General features: G+C 36.7%; 1 protein-coding gene across 1 annotated transcript in view; it reads left to right on the forward strand.

Moving 5' to 3' along the window:
- MTA3 (metastasis associated 1 family member 3) overlaps nucleotides 1–21,825 on the forward strand; it is a 137,103-nt gene that overhangs the window by 61,859 nt on the left and 53,419 nt on the right. The window contains exons 8-14 of the mRNA XM_059841159.1: nucleotides 1,245–1,344; nucleotides 6,249–6,437; nucleotides 11,614–11,688; nucleotides 16,713–16,771; nucleotides 19,326–19,450; nucleotides 20,327–20,478; nucleotides 21,470–21,692. Coding sequence (XP_059697142.1) covers nucleotides 1,245–1,344; nucleotides 6,249–6,437; nucleotides 11,614–11,688; nucleotides 16,713–16,771; nucleotides 19,326–19,450; nucleotides 20,327–20,478; nucleotides 21,470–21,692 — 923 coding nt within the window. The remainder of the gene's footprint in view (nucleotides 1–1,244; nucleotides 1,345–6,248; nucleotides 6,438–11,613; nucleotides 11,689–16,712; nucleotides 16,772–19,325; nucleotides 19,451–20,326; nucleotides 20,479–21,469; nucleotides 21,693–21,825) is intronic.

Genomic DNA, 21,825 nt, shown 5'->3' on the forward strand with positions numbered 1-21,825 from the left:
TAAATTTTTTGAGATTCAAGATAAAAGTGTGACGTACTTTACTATCTGTTTCTCCATGATCATCTAAAACTTCAGTGAGTTAGTCTTGGTGCACATTGCTTTACTGTTGAATATCAGATTTATAGTATACAGCAAAGTGTGTTTATTTGTCAGTGACATTCACCATTGGTATAATTCTGCACTTGTAAGTTGTGTGGGGTGTAATTGCTGAGTGAGGCTTGAGTCCCTATGCCAGAGGATTGCACTGTGTTACATCTGTAACTGGGTATTTGCATTTGGAAGGGCTTATGTCATAACTGCAATAAATGTTTTTTTTCTGAATGCACCTCAAGAGTCATTATACAAATCCAGGTACTGGAGAAACATCTGATCTGTTTATTGATAATATTTTGTGTCACTGCATCTTTGCTCATTCCCTGTATGATAGGCTGGGCCCAGTCAAATTCTCTGTGCATTTTTTCCTTCACTGTGCATGATACATAGATGTACTTCCAGGAAACATTTACCACTCTCCAAGAAACACAGTTTAGAACAGTCTAAATATAATAGATGCCATGTGCAATTCATCAACAAAAGTGGAAAAGAAAGTAAAGTTTTGGAAAAAATATTTCCATTTCAATAATGGAATACTTTAATTAAGTAGATTGAGAGATCCATTTATTTCATTATTGCTTGAAGCCTGTGACACTACCAGGAATTTTGGGGGTACCTTGGATGAAACTAATCTGCTCTTTTTGGCTCACTGCCATGAAAGGCAGAAGATGGGAGTAGAAGACATGTACCACTGAAGTGAATAAAATGCTTTTAATTTCCTCACGGGGACATGGTGAACTCCCTTTTTAATCTGAATTATAATTTTTATGCACTATTATAGCATTGGAATTTTAGAAATAATAGTCCTGATTGTAAACCTTAAACTATGGAGAACCTTTGACTTCATAATTAATTGAAAATTCTATACATTAAGAGGTTGTGACATGAGAATTCTCTGTGTCTTTTGTTTCTGAGCTGCTGTTCTTATATGTATGTTGTTACTTTTGGGGGTAGAAGGTCAGAGTTTTTGCTGCAGTGTTTAGTGATTTGTCTTTATCAAGTTGTTCTTTCTTAGCAAAGATCTGAAAACTTAACAGTAACAGTATGTGCCTTCCATGTGGAAAAGGACACTTTTATAGACATGGCACAGTCTGATAGTTGAGATGCCATCTTTCTGTGTATTTACTGTTGCTCCTGCTCCTCTGTTGCAGTGCGGTTGGCACGTTTGCTCGAGCCTTGGACTGCAGCAGTTCTGTCAGGCAACCCAGTTTACACATGAGTGCAGCTGCTGCTTCCCGAGACATCACTCTGGTAGGTGGCCTCTTAAACATCCTACAACTTGTATATCCGGCTTCTTAAACATCCTACAACTTGTATATCCATGAATTCAACACTCTCTGGTGCTCCAAAGTCCCCACTTTGTACCTGTTGTCTTTAGATACCTGCAAGCAAGTTGTGTGTGTGTGTGCGTGTGCGTGCGTCTGTGTTAGAAAATCCTGTGGTTTTTTTAAGCTTCTCAGTGCTGCCCTTGTAATCACTCTGTGCAACACTTGGCATTATTAGCTGTGGATCACCCACAGCAGAATGGATAATACACATTGTATAGGGATTCATTTGGGGCAGTGTCATTTATGTGGTAATCAAGCTGACTGAAAATTGTGTGGATAATTCTTTGTACTTACTGGATGTATATGTCATCATATTTTCTAAAGGATCAGCAATCTGACTTTGTAAGCATATTTTTTAAGAACATTTCAATTAGCATATTTCTGCTATGTTTCCTTAGTACGCCATTCACTGTTAATGTAAGCACCTGCATCTTTTAGAGAAAGTGAAAAATATAGTCAAAGAAAAATATATTCAAAAAAGATTGCAGGTTTGTTGCTGTATAATCATACTAGCTGAGATGAGAAGGTGTGCTGCAGTAAATAAAGTATGTCAGGAGCACTATGTGAGACCAAAAATATTACTGTTTCAGTGAATCAAGTTTGACTTAGATTTCCAAAGAAATCAACTGTTGTTTTATTATTTTAGGCTTTTTGTACCTAAACTCCATCACATGGTTTAGGATAAGGAAGACCTGCTATTTACCAGATACTAGAGTATTAGAATTAGAGGAATCTCAATAAAACTAACAGATTAGCTCAAAATAGCTAAGGCACTGCCTTATAAAGTGGATAGAGAGCCCCTAGAATTCAGTTGCACAAAATTTTGTGGGAATGGGCAGTACCAGCAGGTTAAAAAAAGGTTAGAAAAATTATGTAGCCATATAGGCCATAAATTAGTACTGAGGAGAATAGGGAAAGGTGTACCTCCTAAATGTCCCCGTTCTGAAGCTTTGTAGAAGCTGGTCAATGAAATGGGAATTGACTTCAGACTGTAATTAGACTTACCTGAATATTTTAGCTAATATTCCTTGGTGCTGCTGTAAGAGACACAGTGCTTAGTTAAATGAGTGTTTGGTCTGATTCAGTGGGACAATTATTGTATTTCAGATAAAATAACTTTTATTATGATGAGAAAAATATATTTTTTTTAAAGTTCACTTTTGCAGTGTACTTAAAGGCTATTGAACAGGAAAATGATTTAGTCTGGACTATGATAGCATCATGAAGGCAGGGGCAAAATGTAATGTTTTCAGTAATGCTCAAAATGAATTTTCTGTTTCACAGTTGCTAATATGACTTTTACCAGCACAATTCTGCTCATATTAAATACTTCATTTTTTTCATCAAAATAGTTCTTAACATTTTTCATTTTATTAATATTTTGTTGGATTAAGAATTTCTAATAAATTTTACATATTGAATATCCCTTCTTTATTTGCATCCTTTATTCAGTATTTAATAGAGTGGATTTATCCTTATGGCAATTTCTCTTTTGAAAGTACATGTGCAATGCTGCTAATAAAGGGGTACTTTGTTTGAGTGCCATGTTAATGTTTCTCCATTGCAAATGATCCATTAAGTTCCATTACACTTAATGAAAGGCATATCTTCTAATGAGGCATCAAAGGAGCCACCCTAGGCTTAATTATTGTGTCTGTCTCTTCTCATTTTCCTACCCCCTCAGCTTTTTAAAACCCTACATTTTTAGCTTTTTAGCAACGTACTTCCTTCTAAATTAAGAAAAGACATATTTGTCATTATAATAGTTACTTTTTCAGACATTTCCATGTTAATTGGGAGCATATTTTCAGCAGCAGTTAAAGTTAGTAGAGACATTTGCAAAACTTGTGATGTATCTCATTTATACTTTGCATATAGGTGCATAGCACTAAGAAAATGATACCATCTATCTTGTTAATGCAAGGCAGGTAACCCTTGTACCTGAGGTGATATTAATGGGATTTGTGTATGCCACACCTGTGGCTTTCCAGTATTCCTAATTAAGTTTTAATCCTATTTAGTTTTAATCAGAGATAACTGTAAACAGACAGATATTAAAAAAAAAAAACCAAAAACAAACAACAAAAACCAAAAACCTAGATGATGAATGTAGATAAATCCAGGGCTGATGTACACATTTCTTGCAGATGAATAACAACTGAGAGGCTGCTTTCATGCTCCTTTATTTTGAAAACATAGGGAAGGTAATGAGACAAGATAGGAAACCCCCTGCTTTTAGAAAACCCTACAGAAGACGTGAAACAATGTGTGTTCATCTTCTTAGATGATAAGGTGTGAAGGTGCTTCTCTTACAGTGGTAAAGAATTGTGAGACAACCAACTAAAACTTGCATTTCTGGCCTTCTCAAAGGCAGTGTTTTATTTCATAATGAAAATTGATCTCTAAGAAGAGAAAGAGACTTGGAAGACCTTCTGTTTCAGATTCCTAAATACTTCATAGTGCATATACTCACCATGAAAGCCATTTAAAGCAAAGCAGGCTGATGGCATCACTTACTCCTTGTGCTGGGTTTGTTCAGAAGAGCTTAAGTGACCTACTGTAAGGACCTAAATCTGATATTGGATGTCTCTTCAAAATGAAAAGTATGAGCAGTCTTTTCCTTTGCATTTTGGATGGTGTCTTTTTAATGATTTTTATTAGACTTCCATATATGTGACTCCTAAGGTAAACACACTCAAAGTATGATTTAATTGGAGAACCCACAGTCAGTTTCCAGTTTGAGTGCTTTGTTGGAGGCAGCTCACTCTGGAATGGCAGCTGCTTTGGGAGCTGTGTTGTGTGGCTGGTTGCAGGATGCCCTTTCATGCCCTTTCTGAGCTTTTGGTGGAAAGTTTCTTCTTCTACCTGCTTATATTTGGACTTGAAGTTGCCTCTTAGCTGCATGGCTAACACTTTTCCTCTGATGTGCCCCTGTGTCTGTGCTGGACAGCATGCTCTGGGCAAGAGTTCTTTGGGAAGGGTGGCTCTTTCTCTGTCCTTCAGGCTCCTGTTTGGTAGAAGCAATGCTAGGTCTCCCAGCCTCCTGCTTCTTCAGGTAAAGCAGATAAAAAGAAGATATTCCAGGACTTTTTCTCTCAGCCTCTGCTAATGCCTTCAGGCTTCTCATGCTTTTGCTACCACAATTTGCATTGCAGTGTGGAAATTTGATGCAGGTCAGGGCTGACAAACCTGTAGAAGGCAGAGTTGTTATCAAAGAACTTTTCAGTGGTCTTCTGTCACAGGACAGCTCAGCGAGGCACTTAAGCACAGAGTTCAGTATAAATCTTTTCTTCAGTTATAGCAAAAAAAGCATTCTGGAGTCAGGTGTTTATTAGAGATGAAAAATGAACATAAAGCAAGAGCAAGATTCCGATGTCATCACTTCTGTTGTCATTTTTATCAAAGTTGGTGTCAGTGAATAGGTCTGGATTCAGCAGCTGCTTGGAAAACACCCTGTGTGTACTGCTGTTCTATGAAGGCTGCAATTTAAACAAAGATTTAAACCTCAGTAGCACATCTACTGTAAGAGTTCAATCTTTAGACCTGGTTTACTCATTGCCTGAATGGTAAGCAATAAATCAGTGATTTCAATGTGCATTCTCTAATATGAAGCTGATGGATTTTAGGCATTATTTGATTTTAACAATGGCTTTTCTCTAGGCTGGTGAATTTGATTGAACCGTAAGTAAAATGATACATTGCAGAATAATAGTGACATTGCTTCCTGCAGACAAAACAGTTGCAGAATCTCGTGCTTGATAGCACTCAAAGACTTATAGTAAACATTGGAGAAAGACAATAGTCATTGATAGAAGATGGCAAAAAGAAGAAAAATCCATTATTTGCACTGGATTTGTATGCAGAAGCTCAGCTGGAATTGCTGTACTGACACATAATGCAGGAGTGCTCCTTCCTTGCAAGGTTTTCTCATAGCTGGGTTTGTGGCCTTGTGAGAGTTTCATGCTATTTGTGGAGCTCAGCACTATGGTGAGACACATTGGGAGGGGACTGATGGAGAGTCACAGACATAATCACACTTATAGCTCTGATACCTCCTCCAGCACAGCCACTTGGATTGTGCTGATGGGATCTTTTGGGACCCTGAGTCAGAAATGTGTCTTGTGTGCTGCTCGTTTTCCTGACGGGCAGATTTGTTTACTTTTTATATTCCCCATCATTGGTTAGCAATGGGGCATTCAGTGTTACCTACAGTGGGAAGATTGTTCTAATTTGTTTGTTTTCTGTTTTTCCCTTTTATAACAGAAAGGGAATCAACCAAAGAAATCTTATTTACCAGTCTGTGATAACAGTGTTTAGCAAGGGGCAAAAATCTTGCTGCACTTTCAGTATGATGGTAATGAAAACAGTAAATGTCTTCCTTCTCCAGCAATTGAATATTGAGCTCATAGATGTCTGAGCAGCTGTTTAGTTATTATTTAGAGCTTCTGTTAATTGAAAATGGCCCCACAGTCAATACATGCCACTGTCTTTATTGGGTTTCTTGGAACCATTTTCTGCCAACAAGAGATTCTTTAGAAATGTTTCCTAGTAATTTTCAGGAACTAATAAGCTAATGTCATTTTTGGTAAACATTTTATTAAGGTATTTCCTTTCCCAGATTAAGTAATAAACCATTTATTTTCCTCATATTCCACAGCAGAAAAATATGATATCAAGATAGATTCTAAATTTAGCATTAATTAAATTAATAGCAAAAAACTGAGGCTCCTTGCTTGGTTTCTAGAGAATAATATATTGAATTTGCATTAACTGAGATGGACTGGTGTCAATTTAAACGTGCCTTAATTCTCTCCTTGTCCCTGCCAGTTTCATGCAATGGACACACTGCACAAACACAACTATGATCTGAGCAGTGCCATTGGTGTCCTGGTGCCCCTGGGGGGGCCTGTCTTGTGCAGAGATGAAATGGAGGAGTGGTCAGCATCAGAAGCTAGCTTATTTGAGGAGGCTTTGGAAAAGTATGGCAAGGACTTCAATGACATTCGACAAGACTTTGTAAGTATGAAAGCAGTGCCCTTTCCTGCAGCTGTGTTTTGCTGTGGTTGAGCATAGCTGCTTTCTGTAGGTTGGGGAGGTTTAGTTAGGGGAGATATCTGTGTAGCTGATACATGTGATTAACGTGTCTTTTATCTGATTAACATTTTATCTGGCTGAAAGTCAAAATGCTTTCTTGTTCAGTGCTGTTGTTTGGAAAGATGGTGACAGAAGACAATCTTTGTAGTGGTTTAATATCAGGTAGGAGATCTCATGCTGAGACACTCCAATAAGGATTTTTACAAGGATCTTGCAAGCATCTGAAAAAGGTCCAGGAACTTTGCAGAGTGTTTCCATAATTTCCAGTGAAATTCATTAGCAGCTACATGGCTGACTCCCCTGGGTGTTTTTGGAAAGCTGGGGTTTCCTACTATGATTAGCAGAGAGAAATTTGTATTCAGATAGGTTTTAAAATGTACTACAGGGAGTTGTTTTGACATATTAGATGTTTTGGCAGTTCTGAAAAGTAAAAGGAATGTTTTCCAATATGTTCTAACTACAATCATTTTTGTACTGAAGTATCAGACTATAGGGCAGTAAACCTTTAATTTGCTAATTCTAATGCAGAGCAATGAAATTAAATGGATTCTAACACTGATTGCTAAAATTGCTAGCAATTTGCTGCATTTTTTTTCACATTTTTATGGAGAGCGTTTTTCTTTCAAGGAAAAATATTTCCTCTGTTCTACCATGTTTAAGTTGGGCTTCGTGAAAAAGTGAAGATTTGAACCAAAGGAATTCCATTATTTAAGACTGAAGTAGATTTTCACATTCATCTCATGCTGCATGACTGAGAACTCAGATGTTTAAATTTTCTTTGCAGAAGTTTATTAATAGTCTTTGTGAGGGGGGAAAAAAAGGTACAGTATGGTAAATGTAGAAGTCCTTACAAGACAGAAGTCCTTACAGGACAGTGGGAGGAGGCTTGGCAATGAGCTGTCTTTCCTTCATTTTCACCTTTGAAATGGAACAGGTAATTGAATGAAGGTGGGAAGTGAAGGCTATTGTTTTTCTAAGGAACTGACATTTTAATAGATGTATTACATCTGCATGCTTAATTTTGAGATTCCTAAGGGAGAAAATGTTCATTACATTGATCATATGAGGTTGAATGTTGCATCATGGCTGAAACAGCTCTTTTAAGTTCAAGAAAATATTACTGAAAAACAATAGTTATAGATATTTTAGAACAGAAATCTTAAGGCAAACTGCATTCCTTATTATTTCTTATACAGACAAATGGGTCTCATTTGTAAGTGTACAATAGTTCAGGAGCTATGTCTTCTAATTAAATGGTTCCTAATATATAATATTGGGCTTTTGAAAATGCCTTAAGCATATAACATACTTTATTGGCTGTTTACAAGTTGTGTCCTAACACAATTTGTGATCAAGCATGCAGAAGGCTTGTCTCTTTTATTTATATGGTATTTTTATTTTCTCTATAATTTCTGTGTTACCTACTACTGCATTAAAGTGGTGCAGTGTAGTAACGTGTTGCAAGAATTGCTTCTGCATTTGTAATATTCAAATGCTAGCTATTTGAATGACTTTACTGGAAGCTGCTTATAATGTTAAAATTTTGTCTTGGATACTCTGATAAAATTTTGTCCCAATACCAACCCTTTTTCATTACATCTTCCTTCCTACAATGCAGCTATTTTGCCCTGGTCACCTCCCAAAGCAGGAGATGCTCAGAGATCTGGTGATAGCATTGCACAGTCTACTGAAGGCACCTTAACCATGAGTCAGAGTGCAGCACAAATGGATGTGGGGCACTAATTAATTATAGCTTATTTTAGTTAGAACAGGGATATTATGTGTTCTTAGTCACTTTTTTTTTTTAAATCCTTGGTAAAATGTCATTTTAAAAACATCCTTAGAATAACATCTATTTTATATCTCAATTTATATGGTACTAAGAACAATGCACAGTCTTTATTTAATTCTATGTAATTTGAAATCTTTCAATTATGTTAGCCATTGTGTAGTCTTGGGATTTCTTCATTTCTCTAGTGTAAAATGTATGTGTTCTCACTTCCTATGTAGCAATCTAAAAGTGCAGGGATTTGAAAACACACATTTGCTTTTTAAGTAATCATCGAAAATAGTCCTTCGAGATTTAGATCACGGATATGTGGAAAGTTTCTGCAAGGTGAGGTAGGTATAACTATGTAGCCTGTAAGCAGTGATTTTCCATAATAGCACTTTCATCTGTTATCCTCCCTCTTTTCAGTGGCAAGCCATTGATAAGTTTACTTCTGATAAGTATCCAAGTACTCTCAGATGTGTTGTAAGAGCAATGGCAAAGAAGATAATGGGCTGATAGTGTATGTGTGAACTTGTTTGGGACTCCAGGTAGGATCTAATGATAAAATTAAATCTGCAGTGCCTGAGATTAAACTCCAACCTCAGCAGTCATTCAGTGGTGCCACAGGACAGGCAAGAAAGTCGTGTGGCATGGCAGAAAGGGGCTGGTAGCAGTCTGCTGAAGCAGAAGGGTGATGCAGTACCTGCCTGAGTCATTACATCCCACAGGAGTTGCCTTTTCTGTGTTGGCCCAGATTTGCAAGGCACAGCTACTGCAATTGCAGCCCTTACATGACAGCTCTGTAAAGGGCAGATTCATTTACTTTTCCAGCAGTTACTGGGAACTGCCACTGTTTGATGTTCAATGTGCAGCTCAAGTATTAAGCTACAAACACTAAATGTTAGTAAGCAAGATTGTTATAAGTTAAATGGTGTAAAGGACTTTATGTTTTTTTCATAGATAGGAGATGCTCAATTGTAATCAAGTTACCAATCTAGCTTTTGAATAATTTCATCAGCTCTTGACTCATTGACTCTTGTAGGAGAGGTTCTTCTGTCTTTAAGACTCTGAATCCTAATCAAGCTAAACCTGATAAACTAATCCAATTTACTTGATGTGCTTGAATTATTTCACATCCCAGAGTAGTAGAATGGGAAAAGAATGGATATTCTGTGTTCTCCAAATGTAACTATTTTCCTAACAGTAAGACAAAGATGTTATACTTGTTAATTCTTAGTTTTTCATTATCAACAGTTTTCACAAATTTATAACTATCACATCTCAGGTATGGCAGGAAAGGCCTTGGTAATCAAGAATAGGGACTGTTTATAGAAAGCAGGAGCAACTGCTTTCCAGCTTTAGAAAATTGTGAAAACATGCCTTAAAATTACCATGTTCATTTTGGGATGCTCTATAGTCCTAATTTTTTCTTGCTGATCTGATTTGATTGGTCTATTTTTAGCCTGGAGAAACTAAAGAAACTTAAAACTCTCCTCTCTCTGTTTTTGTAGACCTGATAGCTTTTTCCAATTTTCTCCTTCAAAAGTGTTGTGCAGATGAGCATATTTACCTCTCTCAATAATGGGATTTGGTAATGACAATGTATTAATCTATGGTGTTCACAGCTTCACTGGTAGTTCAGAGCATTAAGTGCATAGGTAAATGGAATACAGCTTATCCATACTCAGTCTGCCAAACAGCTTTTCCAAGTTTTGAATCAAAGTATAGAAAGATTACAGTTATTTGGCCCAAGCATGTTAATAACCTTCCCTTAATTGTAGATTCCTACTGAGTGAATGAACATAGTGGTGTCACAGCCATAGTTAAAACAGGTTAAAGTATTTTCTAGAGAAATGACAAATATTTGTAGCATGAACATGCTAATAAATATTCAGAAAGGAAAATAAATATGGATATGCTAAAATGTACTAATTGTCAATGGCAGGTAGTTGGGGTGGCAGCATTTCACCTGGATGCCAGGGGGAATGTGGACCTGAAGACTGAGAATCCTTTTATCTGTCACCTCACACCAAACACATCTTGTCACTGGCCTTTTTGAGGGAAGATTTCTCTCAAGGCATAATTTACCTGAGAAAGCAAAAGGATTTTAGGAACCTGAATTGTGTTACTATTGAGACATCAGCATTTCATACGCTGCTGCTTTTGGATCAAATGCAAATGTTCAGGGATTCACACACTGTGGAACACTTCTGACCCTGAACCTGAATCCAGCAGCTTGACAAACTAGTGAGCTCTTGCATGCAGGGAGAGGCAGTTTGAGAAGGTGTTCCTCTGGTGTTTTAGGAATTTAACTAAAGGCACAGAAAACTTTTTTTGGCTTAAAACATGCGGAAAGCTGCCTAGTGGGGTCATTAAGGTTGGAAAGATCAGCTTCCACACCTGTATTTTCTGGAACCTCCTAAACACCATCCTCTTTTCTAGAAAGCAGATAATATTTGCATTAACGCATGCCTCTAGAAAATACAACACACAAATTAGTAACGTTTCCAAGTTACGAAGAAAAATTGCATAAATTTTGGATGAGACATACTATTTTAAATTATAGAAAGGTCTTGTGGAGTTAAATAGATTATTTGGTAATAATTAAAAATTATTTCCTAATTTTCTCCCCTGCACTTAGGTTAACACATTTTTACTTTACTGATGAATGTGGGCACCCAAAATAATTGTCATTATCAAAGGTACCTTGTTTGTACAGAGATTTTTGTGAAATATTTATTGTCAGTATCACTTGTGTTGCTCAGGGTAACATTTGTCCCTCGCATCCTTTTGTTTCTCGATAATAGTTGAGAGCATGTGGGAGTTTATGCAAAACTAGTGGTAATGTATGAGCAGCTGAGTTGTTATGGGACATGAAAAATCTGAGCTATGTATGGTATCCTTTGTATTTTTTAAGAGTAAAATTATCATGAGACTTGAGCAAAGTCTTGTCAGGATAATTTCTTTTAGTCCTAACGTTATTCTCCAATGGACACACAACATACTTTATAAAAGAGATGATTACCTTCTGTGTTTCCTGATGGAAATCTGCATTCTGTTTTGATCACTTTGTATAACTATATGGCTTAAACAGAATAAATTACGTTTAGATTTGGAGGTGTGATACCATAATTCTGCATACTTGTTAATGGTTGTGTATCATTAATTGCAATATGTGGTTTTTTGAATATGGATTCTAATGCAGTTATTTAACACATTCAGGTTTTAGTATTTTTCTCAACTATACTTGATTTTAACATGTGTTTAATAAGAAGTGGACATTGCAATTTCTTGGAACTACTTTAACTTGTAACAAATGTTTTTCAGCTCCCTTGGAAGTCGCTGACTAGCATCATTGAGTATTACTACATGTGGAAAACCACTGACAGATACGTGCAGCAGGTAATTCACTGACTATTTCAGAATGAACCACTCTGAGACATTCTTTAGAAAAAGCGATCTTGTTAAACCATAAAAATCTGTTTGCGTTCTTGAAAAGATACATGATGGGAGGTCTAAGGTAATATTTTTGGGGTATAGAGCAGTGCTGTTACAGGCTGCATTGTCACATCTTCTGGTGCCTGCTCTGTATCCCATAGGTGTGAAGAGCTTTTTAACCTATTTGTATTCTATGCTGGTTTGAAGCAAAGGGATTCCTGGTTCCTCCTTCAGTGGGGGATCAGATGGAAATGGGCTGCAGAGCAAATGCTTTAGACTGTGAAACTCTGCCGTGGGACTGGAGGAAGCACAAAAATACATTGTGTTACAGTGGCTGCTGGTGTTATGAACCCTTAATTGGTACTTCTGGACAAAGCATTACTTTGGCATTACCAGCATTTCAAAACTGAGACCATTCTGCTTACAGTGGGTTTGTTCATCCTTCTGATTGAATGGTCAACTGTTTGGGTTGCTCTGGAGCAAAAGCATGTTAAGATTATGTTGGGTACCCATACTGGGAAATTTTTAGCAGGTTTAGGCAAAATGTCAGTGTTGATGTTTTTTTATATACTGGACTCTTTATATATTTACTCCTTGGTTTAGACCATAAAATACTCTAAAAGACTCCATTTTAATTGCTAATTTAATGTTTAATCTAGTACCTCCTTTATTTGCCGCATAATTGATGGTGATGTTACGGAAAGTGTATTGAAAATAATTTTTATGCTGTAATAACTACAGCTGTACTATTAGATGGATCTTTGGACTTGTTTCAAAGTTAATGAGGGATGGTTACTTCAGGTTGTTCTAGTTTATTTGAAATTGTTTCTCCATCATCTTGTTAGGGCATGGAAAGTAAGGGAAAGGTATTTTGCTGCATGGTAGAGTCTTGCAGTATCACTAGGACATTTTAGTTCTATGGATAATACAAATAGAATATAATATGTTCCCTATAAAGGCATGTTTTTCTAGGTTTGTCACTATTCCTTTCACTTTAAACCCCTTTTTTTTTCCTGTTGATTTTTATCCTAGAAAGGTGCTGTCAACAGAGATTTGCTGTGCATCTTGTCAGCTCTTAATGGCTGGGCAACAGATTATCTTTAAGAATCAGATAAAAATGTGACTTTTTTTCTGAAATACTTGCTCTGGAGTAGTTGGTGAAAGACTAAGATTCCTTTTGTAGTTCTCTAGAGCTCTTTATGATTCTATTGCAACAATGATCAAGGTGTATGTGTTAGGATTGCATATCCTTTCACAGGATTAGGGTTTTTACAAGAAAATCACATAGGCTTTATGGTTATCTGCAACTCTAATGCTCTGGTGAATGCCTGTGTTTTACTTGGAACTAAATAAACCTCCAACATCCTACTCAGACCATGGCAATACACTCAGGATGGAATTGTTTACATGACTCTTTCAGGGTCACATATGTGATCATCAGTAATAAAACCAGCGTGAGCCAAATGCTTAATTTTTATCCTGGTTAACATTTCTATAATCCTTCCTAAGAAGGGATCAGAACTTCATCATGCCCTTGTTTAGTTTTTTTTTTTTGAATGGTAAAAATTGATGCAGTTCAGTCAAAACAATATCTGTTGGGATTTTTCCCCAAAAAGAACAAGCAGTGATAATTGGATGTAGTTCAGGGAGAAAATTTATTCAGTAATAAAGTGGAAATTTCAGTCATTCTTCTCTAAATCTCATGCTTGAGGGGCAGGGGGACTTGTGGGAATGGGAAGATGAAAAAGGTCAGTGCACATACTTGAATCTTAAAATACAATCTCTGAGTTCTAGATTAGTGTGATTTAATATGAAAAGTTGTTTTTAACTATCTTTATTTCTTGGTGTGAATTGGATGTGTTGTATCAGGCATAAGAAAGGTTTCTTTATCATAATTTTTACTAAATGTTATTCTTGCTAGGTTATAAATGTGGTGATTTAATGGCAGTGGAGGTACTGCTACCACCTTGCTCTGAGAACATCTTCCCTTCAAGTCAAAGTGAAGGGAAGATATGTTAAAGTTGTCTGAATTTGTCTAGCAAAAGTAATTCAGCCTTGGGTAATCATTCCTGGTGACAGGGCACTTCTCATGACCACTATGTAATATACAGTGTTTGAGGAAGGCCAGGTTTGATTGCTTGATTCTACTGAATGAAAACTTATTTGTGGTGTTCCCCTTGAAAGTCTGATTCAATGGGAAAAGACTTTACTGAGACTTCATAAGAGGAAAATAGTGAACATATTAAATGGTAGCTAAATTGCTCTTCTGCAACAACATATTATATTTGACTCTCATTTATTCATTTCCACTGTTGAAAACAGTACTAATTTAGGGAAGTGTTCTTGGGATATTTGTAAGTTGATATTTTTAACAAAAGTTCTTAAAACCCACAAACATTCATTTTCAATGCTAGCATTAGACCCCATGAAAAACTGGGTTAGTATAGTCTGACCTCCCCTACAATGCAGTCTGTAAGACCTGTTTGAAATATGGTTTAAAATGTAAATTTTTTTTCCAGGTAAAGCATCGGCTCTCTTTGTAACATTGCTCCAGTAATTTATTACATTGCTCCAGGGATTTTTTACAACCTGGTGCTTTGTTTCTTGTCTAAATATTTTCAGTTTCAGCCTCCAGCTTTTACCAGTTCAGTCTCTAAGATTTCAACAGACAGAGGTTTAATCTCAGAAACTGCAACTATTGGTAGTTTTCTTTCTGCATCCTTTCCTCTCTCTCAGTACTTACAAGTTGGTATGTCAGTGAGAATTCCAGCTGTGGCATGTTCTGTTGCTTTTAGAGACCAATGTTAGCCAGCTTTATTGTATAAAAATATAGCTTATACTGAAATGCCATTGCATGATTTGTTTTTTTAGAAGGCAGTATATCATTCCCTTTAGTAAATAAAGGAGAAAAGCAATTGTTAAATTGCATTCCTTACAACCCCCATGCCAGTACAAAAAGCATGCTAAAATTTAATCAATATCTAGATAGTCACTTCTCACTGACACTGCCATCAGGCCTTAATACAGCTACCTACACATGCCTTTACATTCTGACAGTGCTTCAGGGCTACTTTCATCCTTTTTTGTCCATTATTGTATTTTCTTTTTTGCTCATGGTGGGTGTGCAGTGAGATTTACTCATTTTTGTAGAATGGACCAGTTTGTTAGGAAGCTCTGAGGAATGTGTGGCAACCCATTGCCTGGCAGTTTCACATGCTTCTGTCAAGCTGCAAACAAGTTCTATATTGTTGGATATAATAAGAAAAGGAATGAGAGACAGTTGTGGAAAACCTGTGTCCTGCTGTCTAGCAGAGGGAGTTCCACCATTGGGAGCTCTTCTGCTGGAGCTGTGAATTGTTCTCAGATTAAAAACTACCACTTTATGAGACTTGGAGCATGGTGCTGCTGCTGTTCTTTCTCCTTGCTCTTGTAAAAACTGACCCAAGCAGGCAGAGCAGACCTGTTTGCATTTTTCTATGGGCCTGCTGAGGGTAGAGCAGTATTGCCAAGTCTGGCACTAGGGAAAGATTGCAACTGTACCAGCAGTGTCAATGGGATTCACTTCTGTAACTCCAAACAACTGGGCATCTGTGAACAGCAAAAAGCTGTTCACTGGAAAAGGAAAAAAAACCACGAAACCTGTTTTGGAGAGAAATGGAAAAGAGCTCTCATTGCACAGGAATTACTTAATGGTGGCATGGACTGATTAGAAGTCTATTTGTTACACATTACTCCTTAAAGATGCAGTTTTATAAGTGAGAGTTTTATAAATGGACAGCACAGAGGCAACTTAATGAAATGGAGAAGAGCAGCAGGTTACACCAGGAGGTTTAGTCAGACTGCTGGGCCAGTAAAGCTGAATAACCCTGTAACACACCTCGTGGCTCAGGCAAGGGGCTCTCAGAGCACAGTCATCTCCTGATAGTTTTCTCAAGGTGGGAAATATTTTCCTGGATTATAAACCTTGCAAAAGTTGGATATCAAAAAATGGGAGTACAGCAGAGAGGAGAATTGGCTGTTGCAGGTGAAATGAAGGACTGAATTTTAATCGTCTGATAAAGACAGGTAGTTCTGATTTATTATTGCTGGCTATAAATGTGTCCCCTCCTTTTTTTTATCCTCTGTAATGAAATTGACCATGATTCAAATCCTTTTCTCTCTTGCTTTTTCTTTTTTCTCTCAAGTGAACAGAAGCAATGTCTTGAGTACAGAAAGCGCAGGAAAATAATACTTTTTCTTCATCTTTTGCATACAAATGTTTTGGAAAACCTGTGGACCCCTGAACTCTGTATTTCTTGTGCCACTGCTGAAAAAACTGTTGTCTTAGTTATTGTATAATGTATTGCAATTACTAAAACTTCTCAACATTGTAGAAATGCAAAATGGTTCGAGTTTGTTGCAAGGATGAAGAAAGTAGTGATTTAGTAAATTCACAGACTATCTTGACAGTAGTTCAGCTGTGCTGTTACTGTGCTGCTCCTGAGCCACAGTGTTGATGGCATTTAATGCTAGTAAGTGTTTAGGTATTTCTAAGACTCAGTGGACTTTATTGTTCCCAGTACTGCGTTATAAAAGCTCAGCCTGAGTCTGGACAGAGCAGCCAAGAGGTTTTGTTGCATGACTGATGAGGAGCACAATTTCATTTATTTAGTTTCTACTTAATTCTGCAATGAGGGGTAGCCACAGTGTCATACATGTTTATATAGATGTGATTTATGTAAGCTGTCATTGTCATTTTCACAGTTTTGTTGTCATATGTGAGGCCTGTGAGTTTTACTGGGAAGGACAACATATAAGGATTTCAAACTAATACTAAAAACCAAGAGCTTGTTTTTCATGATTTTCATTGTGTAGATTTTTACACTTGTTTTGAAAGCTCTTCTGAAATCACAAAATAGAAATAATTTAAAAGATGTATTGTGTGCAGTTTTATGAAATGTCATACCTTAATGTAATAAAATATTTTAATGTGTTAATTTTTCAACTAGAAACGTCTGAAAGCAGCTGAAGCAGAAAGTAAATTGAAACAAGTATACATCCCCACCTAGTGAGTATAACAACTAACTCATTTTTGAATAATAGACAGGTAAAATTGAAACAGTAACATGCAGCTACATGCATGGTATTTCCTTAGTCATCTCTCTAATGATTACTTTCACAGGATTTGTTATATGAAGAGCTATAATCTGAAAATGCCAGAAACTCTTGTTTTAAGTGAAACCTTCTTAATTTGCTGATCTTTGTTTTTGACCTGCAATATTTTGTCTGGAATAAGAAGTTTTACATAGGCTGATCAAGTGCTACCTGTGGTCTGTTCACATGCCACAGAAGAGCCTATTCATTCAAAAAGCAGTTTTTCCAAACCAGTCTCTTCCAAATCCCTGTAGCACAACACTTCATATTTGTGTAAATGCAATATTTCAAAGTAGAAGCAGTTGTTTATGTAGTTGCATAAAATAAAATCAGATAATTTCCCATTACAGTTTTATCTGGCTGATAAAAATCTGTTCTTCATCTAGAGACAAGAGGTGTTCTGGTTCTAAATTAAAGGTAGCACACAGCCCCAGATCTTCTATCTTACACCACGTGCTATTAATGCAATCTTGTTTTCTTTGAGGGGTCTTTGATCTGTATTTCTTTTACATTTAAACTGGATGCTATATCTGCTTCTGTTAACATGTGGTTTGTAGAAAAAAGATAAAATCCCTCCTACATATTCATAATTTCCTCAATATTATGACAAGAGAAAGGATTCCAAATCACTTTTTTCTAAGCTTTCTGTGGGTATATTCAGTTTACTTATATATGAACTTCCCATTGTTGTGAGTGTTTGTATAACAGAAGAATGCAATAACAAAGGAAGTACTTCACAAAGATTTTTGATGGCTTGTATAAATTACATACAATAGAGTTTCATTTCCATATTTCATGCTGGCTTTTCTCTCTTAAACAGATGTAACAATGAAAGCAGCAGACTGTTAAATTTATTTTAATCTTATCTCAGAACAAATTTTGTGAGTTTTGAAGCTCACATCTCTAATAAGTCACACTGTTTAAAAAAAGCTAAAAACTCCTGGTATGAGTGTTCCCTAGCCTTCTCAGATGAGTGGCTGCTTTAGGAAAGCCATAAGGTGCTCAGTCTTTACATTATGCTTTTTCAATTTAATTCCCTTGGTCCATGAGGACAATTATGGATTTTCATTAAGTTCACAGTAGGCACCAGTTGTATTGGATGATAAAATGTGTTTCAAAAGGTGGGATTTTTGCATTTTTATCTTACTGCCTGTCTTTTGCCCTCATTTCAAGACAAAATCCCTAATCAACAGTAGGATAGTAGGACTTCTCAAGGCTTTGGTATCTGTGTGGTCATGGGATTGCTAAATGCTCTACTTCAAGACTCATTTATTGCATTTGAAATCTGAGTAGAATTGATTCTCAGAGCTGAATACCTTTTTGAACTTGATCATTAGGTATTTCCTGTAATTGCAAGGTTCTGTCCTTAATTCCAGAGAGTCCCTTTCAATTCATGGCATTTCTGAAAGGTAGCTAAGCAACAGATCATAATGTGGAAGACTTAATTGTCTTTCAAGCTCTTCTCCTGTACCTTGAGCCCAGGATAAAGAATATGTGAAAATTGTAAAATTGTCTCTTGCTGATACAGTGAAAAAGGAAAAGGCAGGAGACAGACTTATTGGCATTTGAAATAGAGACTTGATACAGCAAAGGTTTCTTCAATTGTCATTTTAACTTTTCTTAAATACATTTTATGCTACCTAAAATGACAAATAATTATCTTAGGAATCAATGTATCCAGCCTTGCATTGTATTGAGGGTAATTAAGACTCACAAAGTTGAAACTCTGGAAATATTGTACCTAATCTAGTGAGGAGTTATATTAATGTTCTCTGAATTAATTGACCTGTAAAGTCCTACTTCACTGAAGTATTGGAAGTTACAATAATTATGAGAATTATATAGTACAATAATATTAAAAAGCCAAGCAGAAATATCAAAAAACCAGTTAGTTAGCTTCTCAGAGAAGAAGTAATTTAGAAGAGAACTGAGACAGAATAACCTGATATATGGGTGAGTTTTGCCATGGTTATAAGACATTTGTATTACTGTGTGTACTTCTTTTTCAGGCTGGAGGCTGTTTGACCCTTTCCTGGGATCAAAGACCTTGTAGCATTACAGGCACTGTTGCTCCTCTTGTTATACTTCACTCTAAGTCCATCCTCAACTCGTAAACCTTATCTGTTGACCAGAACCACCTTCTTAAATTCCTTGCTGTGTCAGACTTTTGTTAATGCTTTGACCCCTGAGAGTTGGTCTTTTATGAGCTTTCCAAGTAGCTTAGACCGTGTGAGCCCAGTAAAAGCTGCAAATTGGAGTGTCAGAGCAGCTTTTAACATAGCAAGTGTCTGACAATGCTGAAAATAATAGAGGAGTGCAAAAATTACTCTTGCTGTTTAGAGATTTTATAGATGTTGTCAGCACGCATCAGAATTCCAGAATTAGATTGTTTGTCTTCATGTTGACTAACTAGTTAATAAAACCACCTTTTTTCTTCTTTTTTCAACTTAAAAAAAAAATATTTAAAGCAATAAACCAAATCCCAATCAAATATCCAGCAACAATGGGAAACCTGCTGCAGTCAACGGAGCCGTGGGAGCTTCTTACCAGGCACAAGCCACAGTAATAGGTCGGGCTTGTGAAAGCTGCTACAGTAAGTAAATATATTTTTTAATGACTCAACAGTTTGGGTGAATCTTAATGTGTGCTGTTAGGAAAAAAAAGGTATGTGCTTTTGTTAGGATGTGACAGAGGAAAATTTGCAATTACTCTTATGGCAGAAATACCATTTAAGTTAGAGCTGCCTTCAGTATATTAATTAAAGTATTCAAATTTCTTTATGATTTATTTTTAAACAATTCATAAAGCACTGAAAGTTTAAGTAGTATAATATGGTGGCATTGATCTATTATTCCTTTAACTTCACAAAGTTAAGTTCAAATTTGATTTTTCTTTAAGGCTGCAGGGTTTTGGAGGGTGTGTTTTTTTTTTTCTTTGAATGGTTTTGGAGTGTTTTTCCCCCTCTGTTGTTGTTAGGGAACATGGAGAGGACTATTGTTTCTTTCTACTATTTTGTGTGTTTCTGATAATTTTTGTTGGACTTCTTGAAATAGCAGCCCTCAAGAGAGGTTATATGAGAGCAGATAGAAAATCCAACTAAATTAGCCAGTCTTCCAGGGTGAGATTAGAAATAGTGGGATTTTTAGTTGTTTGTTTTTTTTGTTTTTTTTTCCTGGTAATCCTCTGGGAGAAAATCTCAGCAATACAAAGTCCCTGGTTTGAAATTCATTTTAGAAATATTTCCAAAATTTCCATTTGGAGTTCACCTCTCTGGCGCTTTTGTAAAAAAATGAAGCAACAAACAATTCAAGTTCTTACTTTCAGTGTCAAATATATTAAATATTTATCCATGCAGTGCTCTGCTATTGCCAAGTGTTTTGGCTGTATATAGTCATCTGTTACAACCTTTGGATTGATTGTAGTGAATGTAGCATGCACCAGTTCACCTGTGCTGCTTTCTCCTCCTTAGCTCCACAGTCTCACCAATGGTATTCTTGGGGCCCTCCCAATATGCAATGTAGGTTGTGTGCATCTTGCTGGATTTATTGGAAGAAATATGGTGGCCTGAAAATGCCCACACAGACAGATGAAGATAAGCTGTCTTCCAGCCAACCTACAGAGGTAGGATTGTTTAGACAAACTTTTCTAAAACAAAACGTGGTGCTTTCACCAGACTGCTGCGATTGGGTTATTTAATGGAATGGTTTTTATGTATGTATTCAACTTTGCTATTGCAAAACTCAGTTTATTAATCCTTTTTCTGTGTTGAGTAGAACTGTACAGTGCTCAGGCCTTGCCATATCTTTATTTGACTCCTTCTTGTATAAACAAGGATGTGCTTCCTGCATTTTTGGTGTACAAATGTCATTTTGGCTGTCAAATGGTGTGTTATCTCTGAAATGTTTAATCTGCTATACAATATCTCATTTAGGATGACATTATACATCCGTTCTCAATAGAGTTGTCTGCTCTGTGGCTTCCTGCACAGGCCTGTTTTTTGTAAAGTGCTTAGACATGTTATTCACATATTCCTGTGAGTTCTACATCAGATTAACAGCAAGAGTAGAAAGACTTTTCTTTTTTCCCCCTGTAGTGTCTGTCTTTCACAGACACTACGTTCTTTTTGCTTAAGCAAATTTTGGACCTTGTGATTTTGTCTCTTTGAATTCTGATGCTTCCTGATTAGATCTTAACATAGGTTGAAGAAAAAAAAATCACAATTGTTGATGGTTTTTGAACACAGCATTAAAATAATGTTCTAACAATGGAAACCTAATTATATCTCAATTAATTTAAGTCACATTTCTTCAATCCTTTTTCTGTTTCTGGCAGTCTCTCTTTCTCTGGAATCATTACAGTGCTCTTACCTGCATTATCATTGTCATATTCTTGCTCTAGTAAAGGCAAAAAAGAATGTTTGGTAGATTTTTTTCCTGTACTATCATCTGGTGACCTGTTCTTAGTGCACTCTGTAGATTATAATGTTATAACTAAGTAGTCTCTCTTTTCCTGTGCATGTCCTGAATCCCTTTCTGAGGCTATCCTGACGTTTGGGGATGTGAGGGTGCTGAGACTCAGGTGAGTGTTACGCTCTCTGTGTTCCGTCCCGCAGGAGCCGCACGTCCGAACCCACCTGTCGCGGCAGGCCACGCAGGGCACCCCGGTGCGTAACACGGGCAGTCCCAAGTCGGCGGTGAAAACGCGGCAGGCTTTCTTCCTGCACACCACCTGTTGGACAAAACTGGCCCGGCAGGTCTGCAAAAATACCCTCCGGCTGCGGCAGGCAGCGCGACGTCCCTTTGTCCCTATTAACTGTGCTGCCATTAAGGCAGAATGTAAGATGTTTTTTTAATTCTTAGTTCTGTGTGCTGTGCTTCCCACCCATTTTTTGTCTTTTAATTTTATTTTCTTTTTCAATAAACATTTCTTGTCTATACACTTTTGCTTTTCATTTTTTTTTTTTTTTTC

The sequence above is a fragment of the Haemorhous mexicanus genome, chromosome 3 (assembly GCF_027477595.1).
Source record: "Haemorhous mexicanus isolate bHaeMex1 chromosome 3, bHaeMex1.pri, whole genome shotgun sequence".
Lineage (NCBI taxonomy): Eukaryota > Metazoa > Chordata > Aves > Passeriformes > Fringillidae > Haemorhous > Haemorhous mexicanus.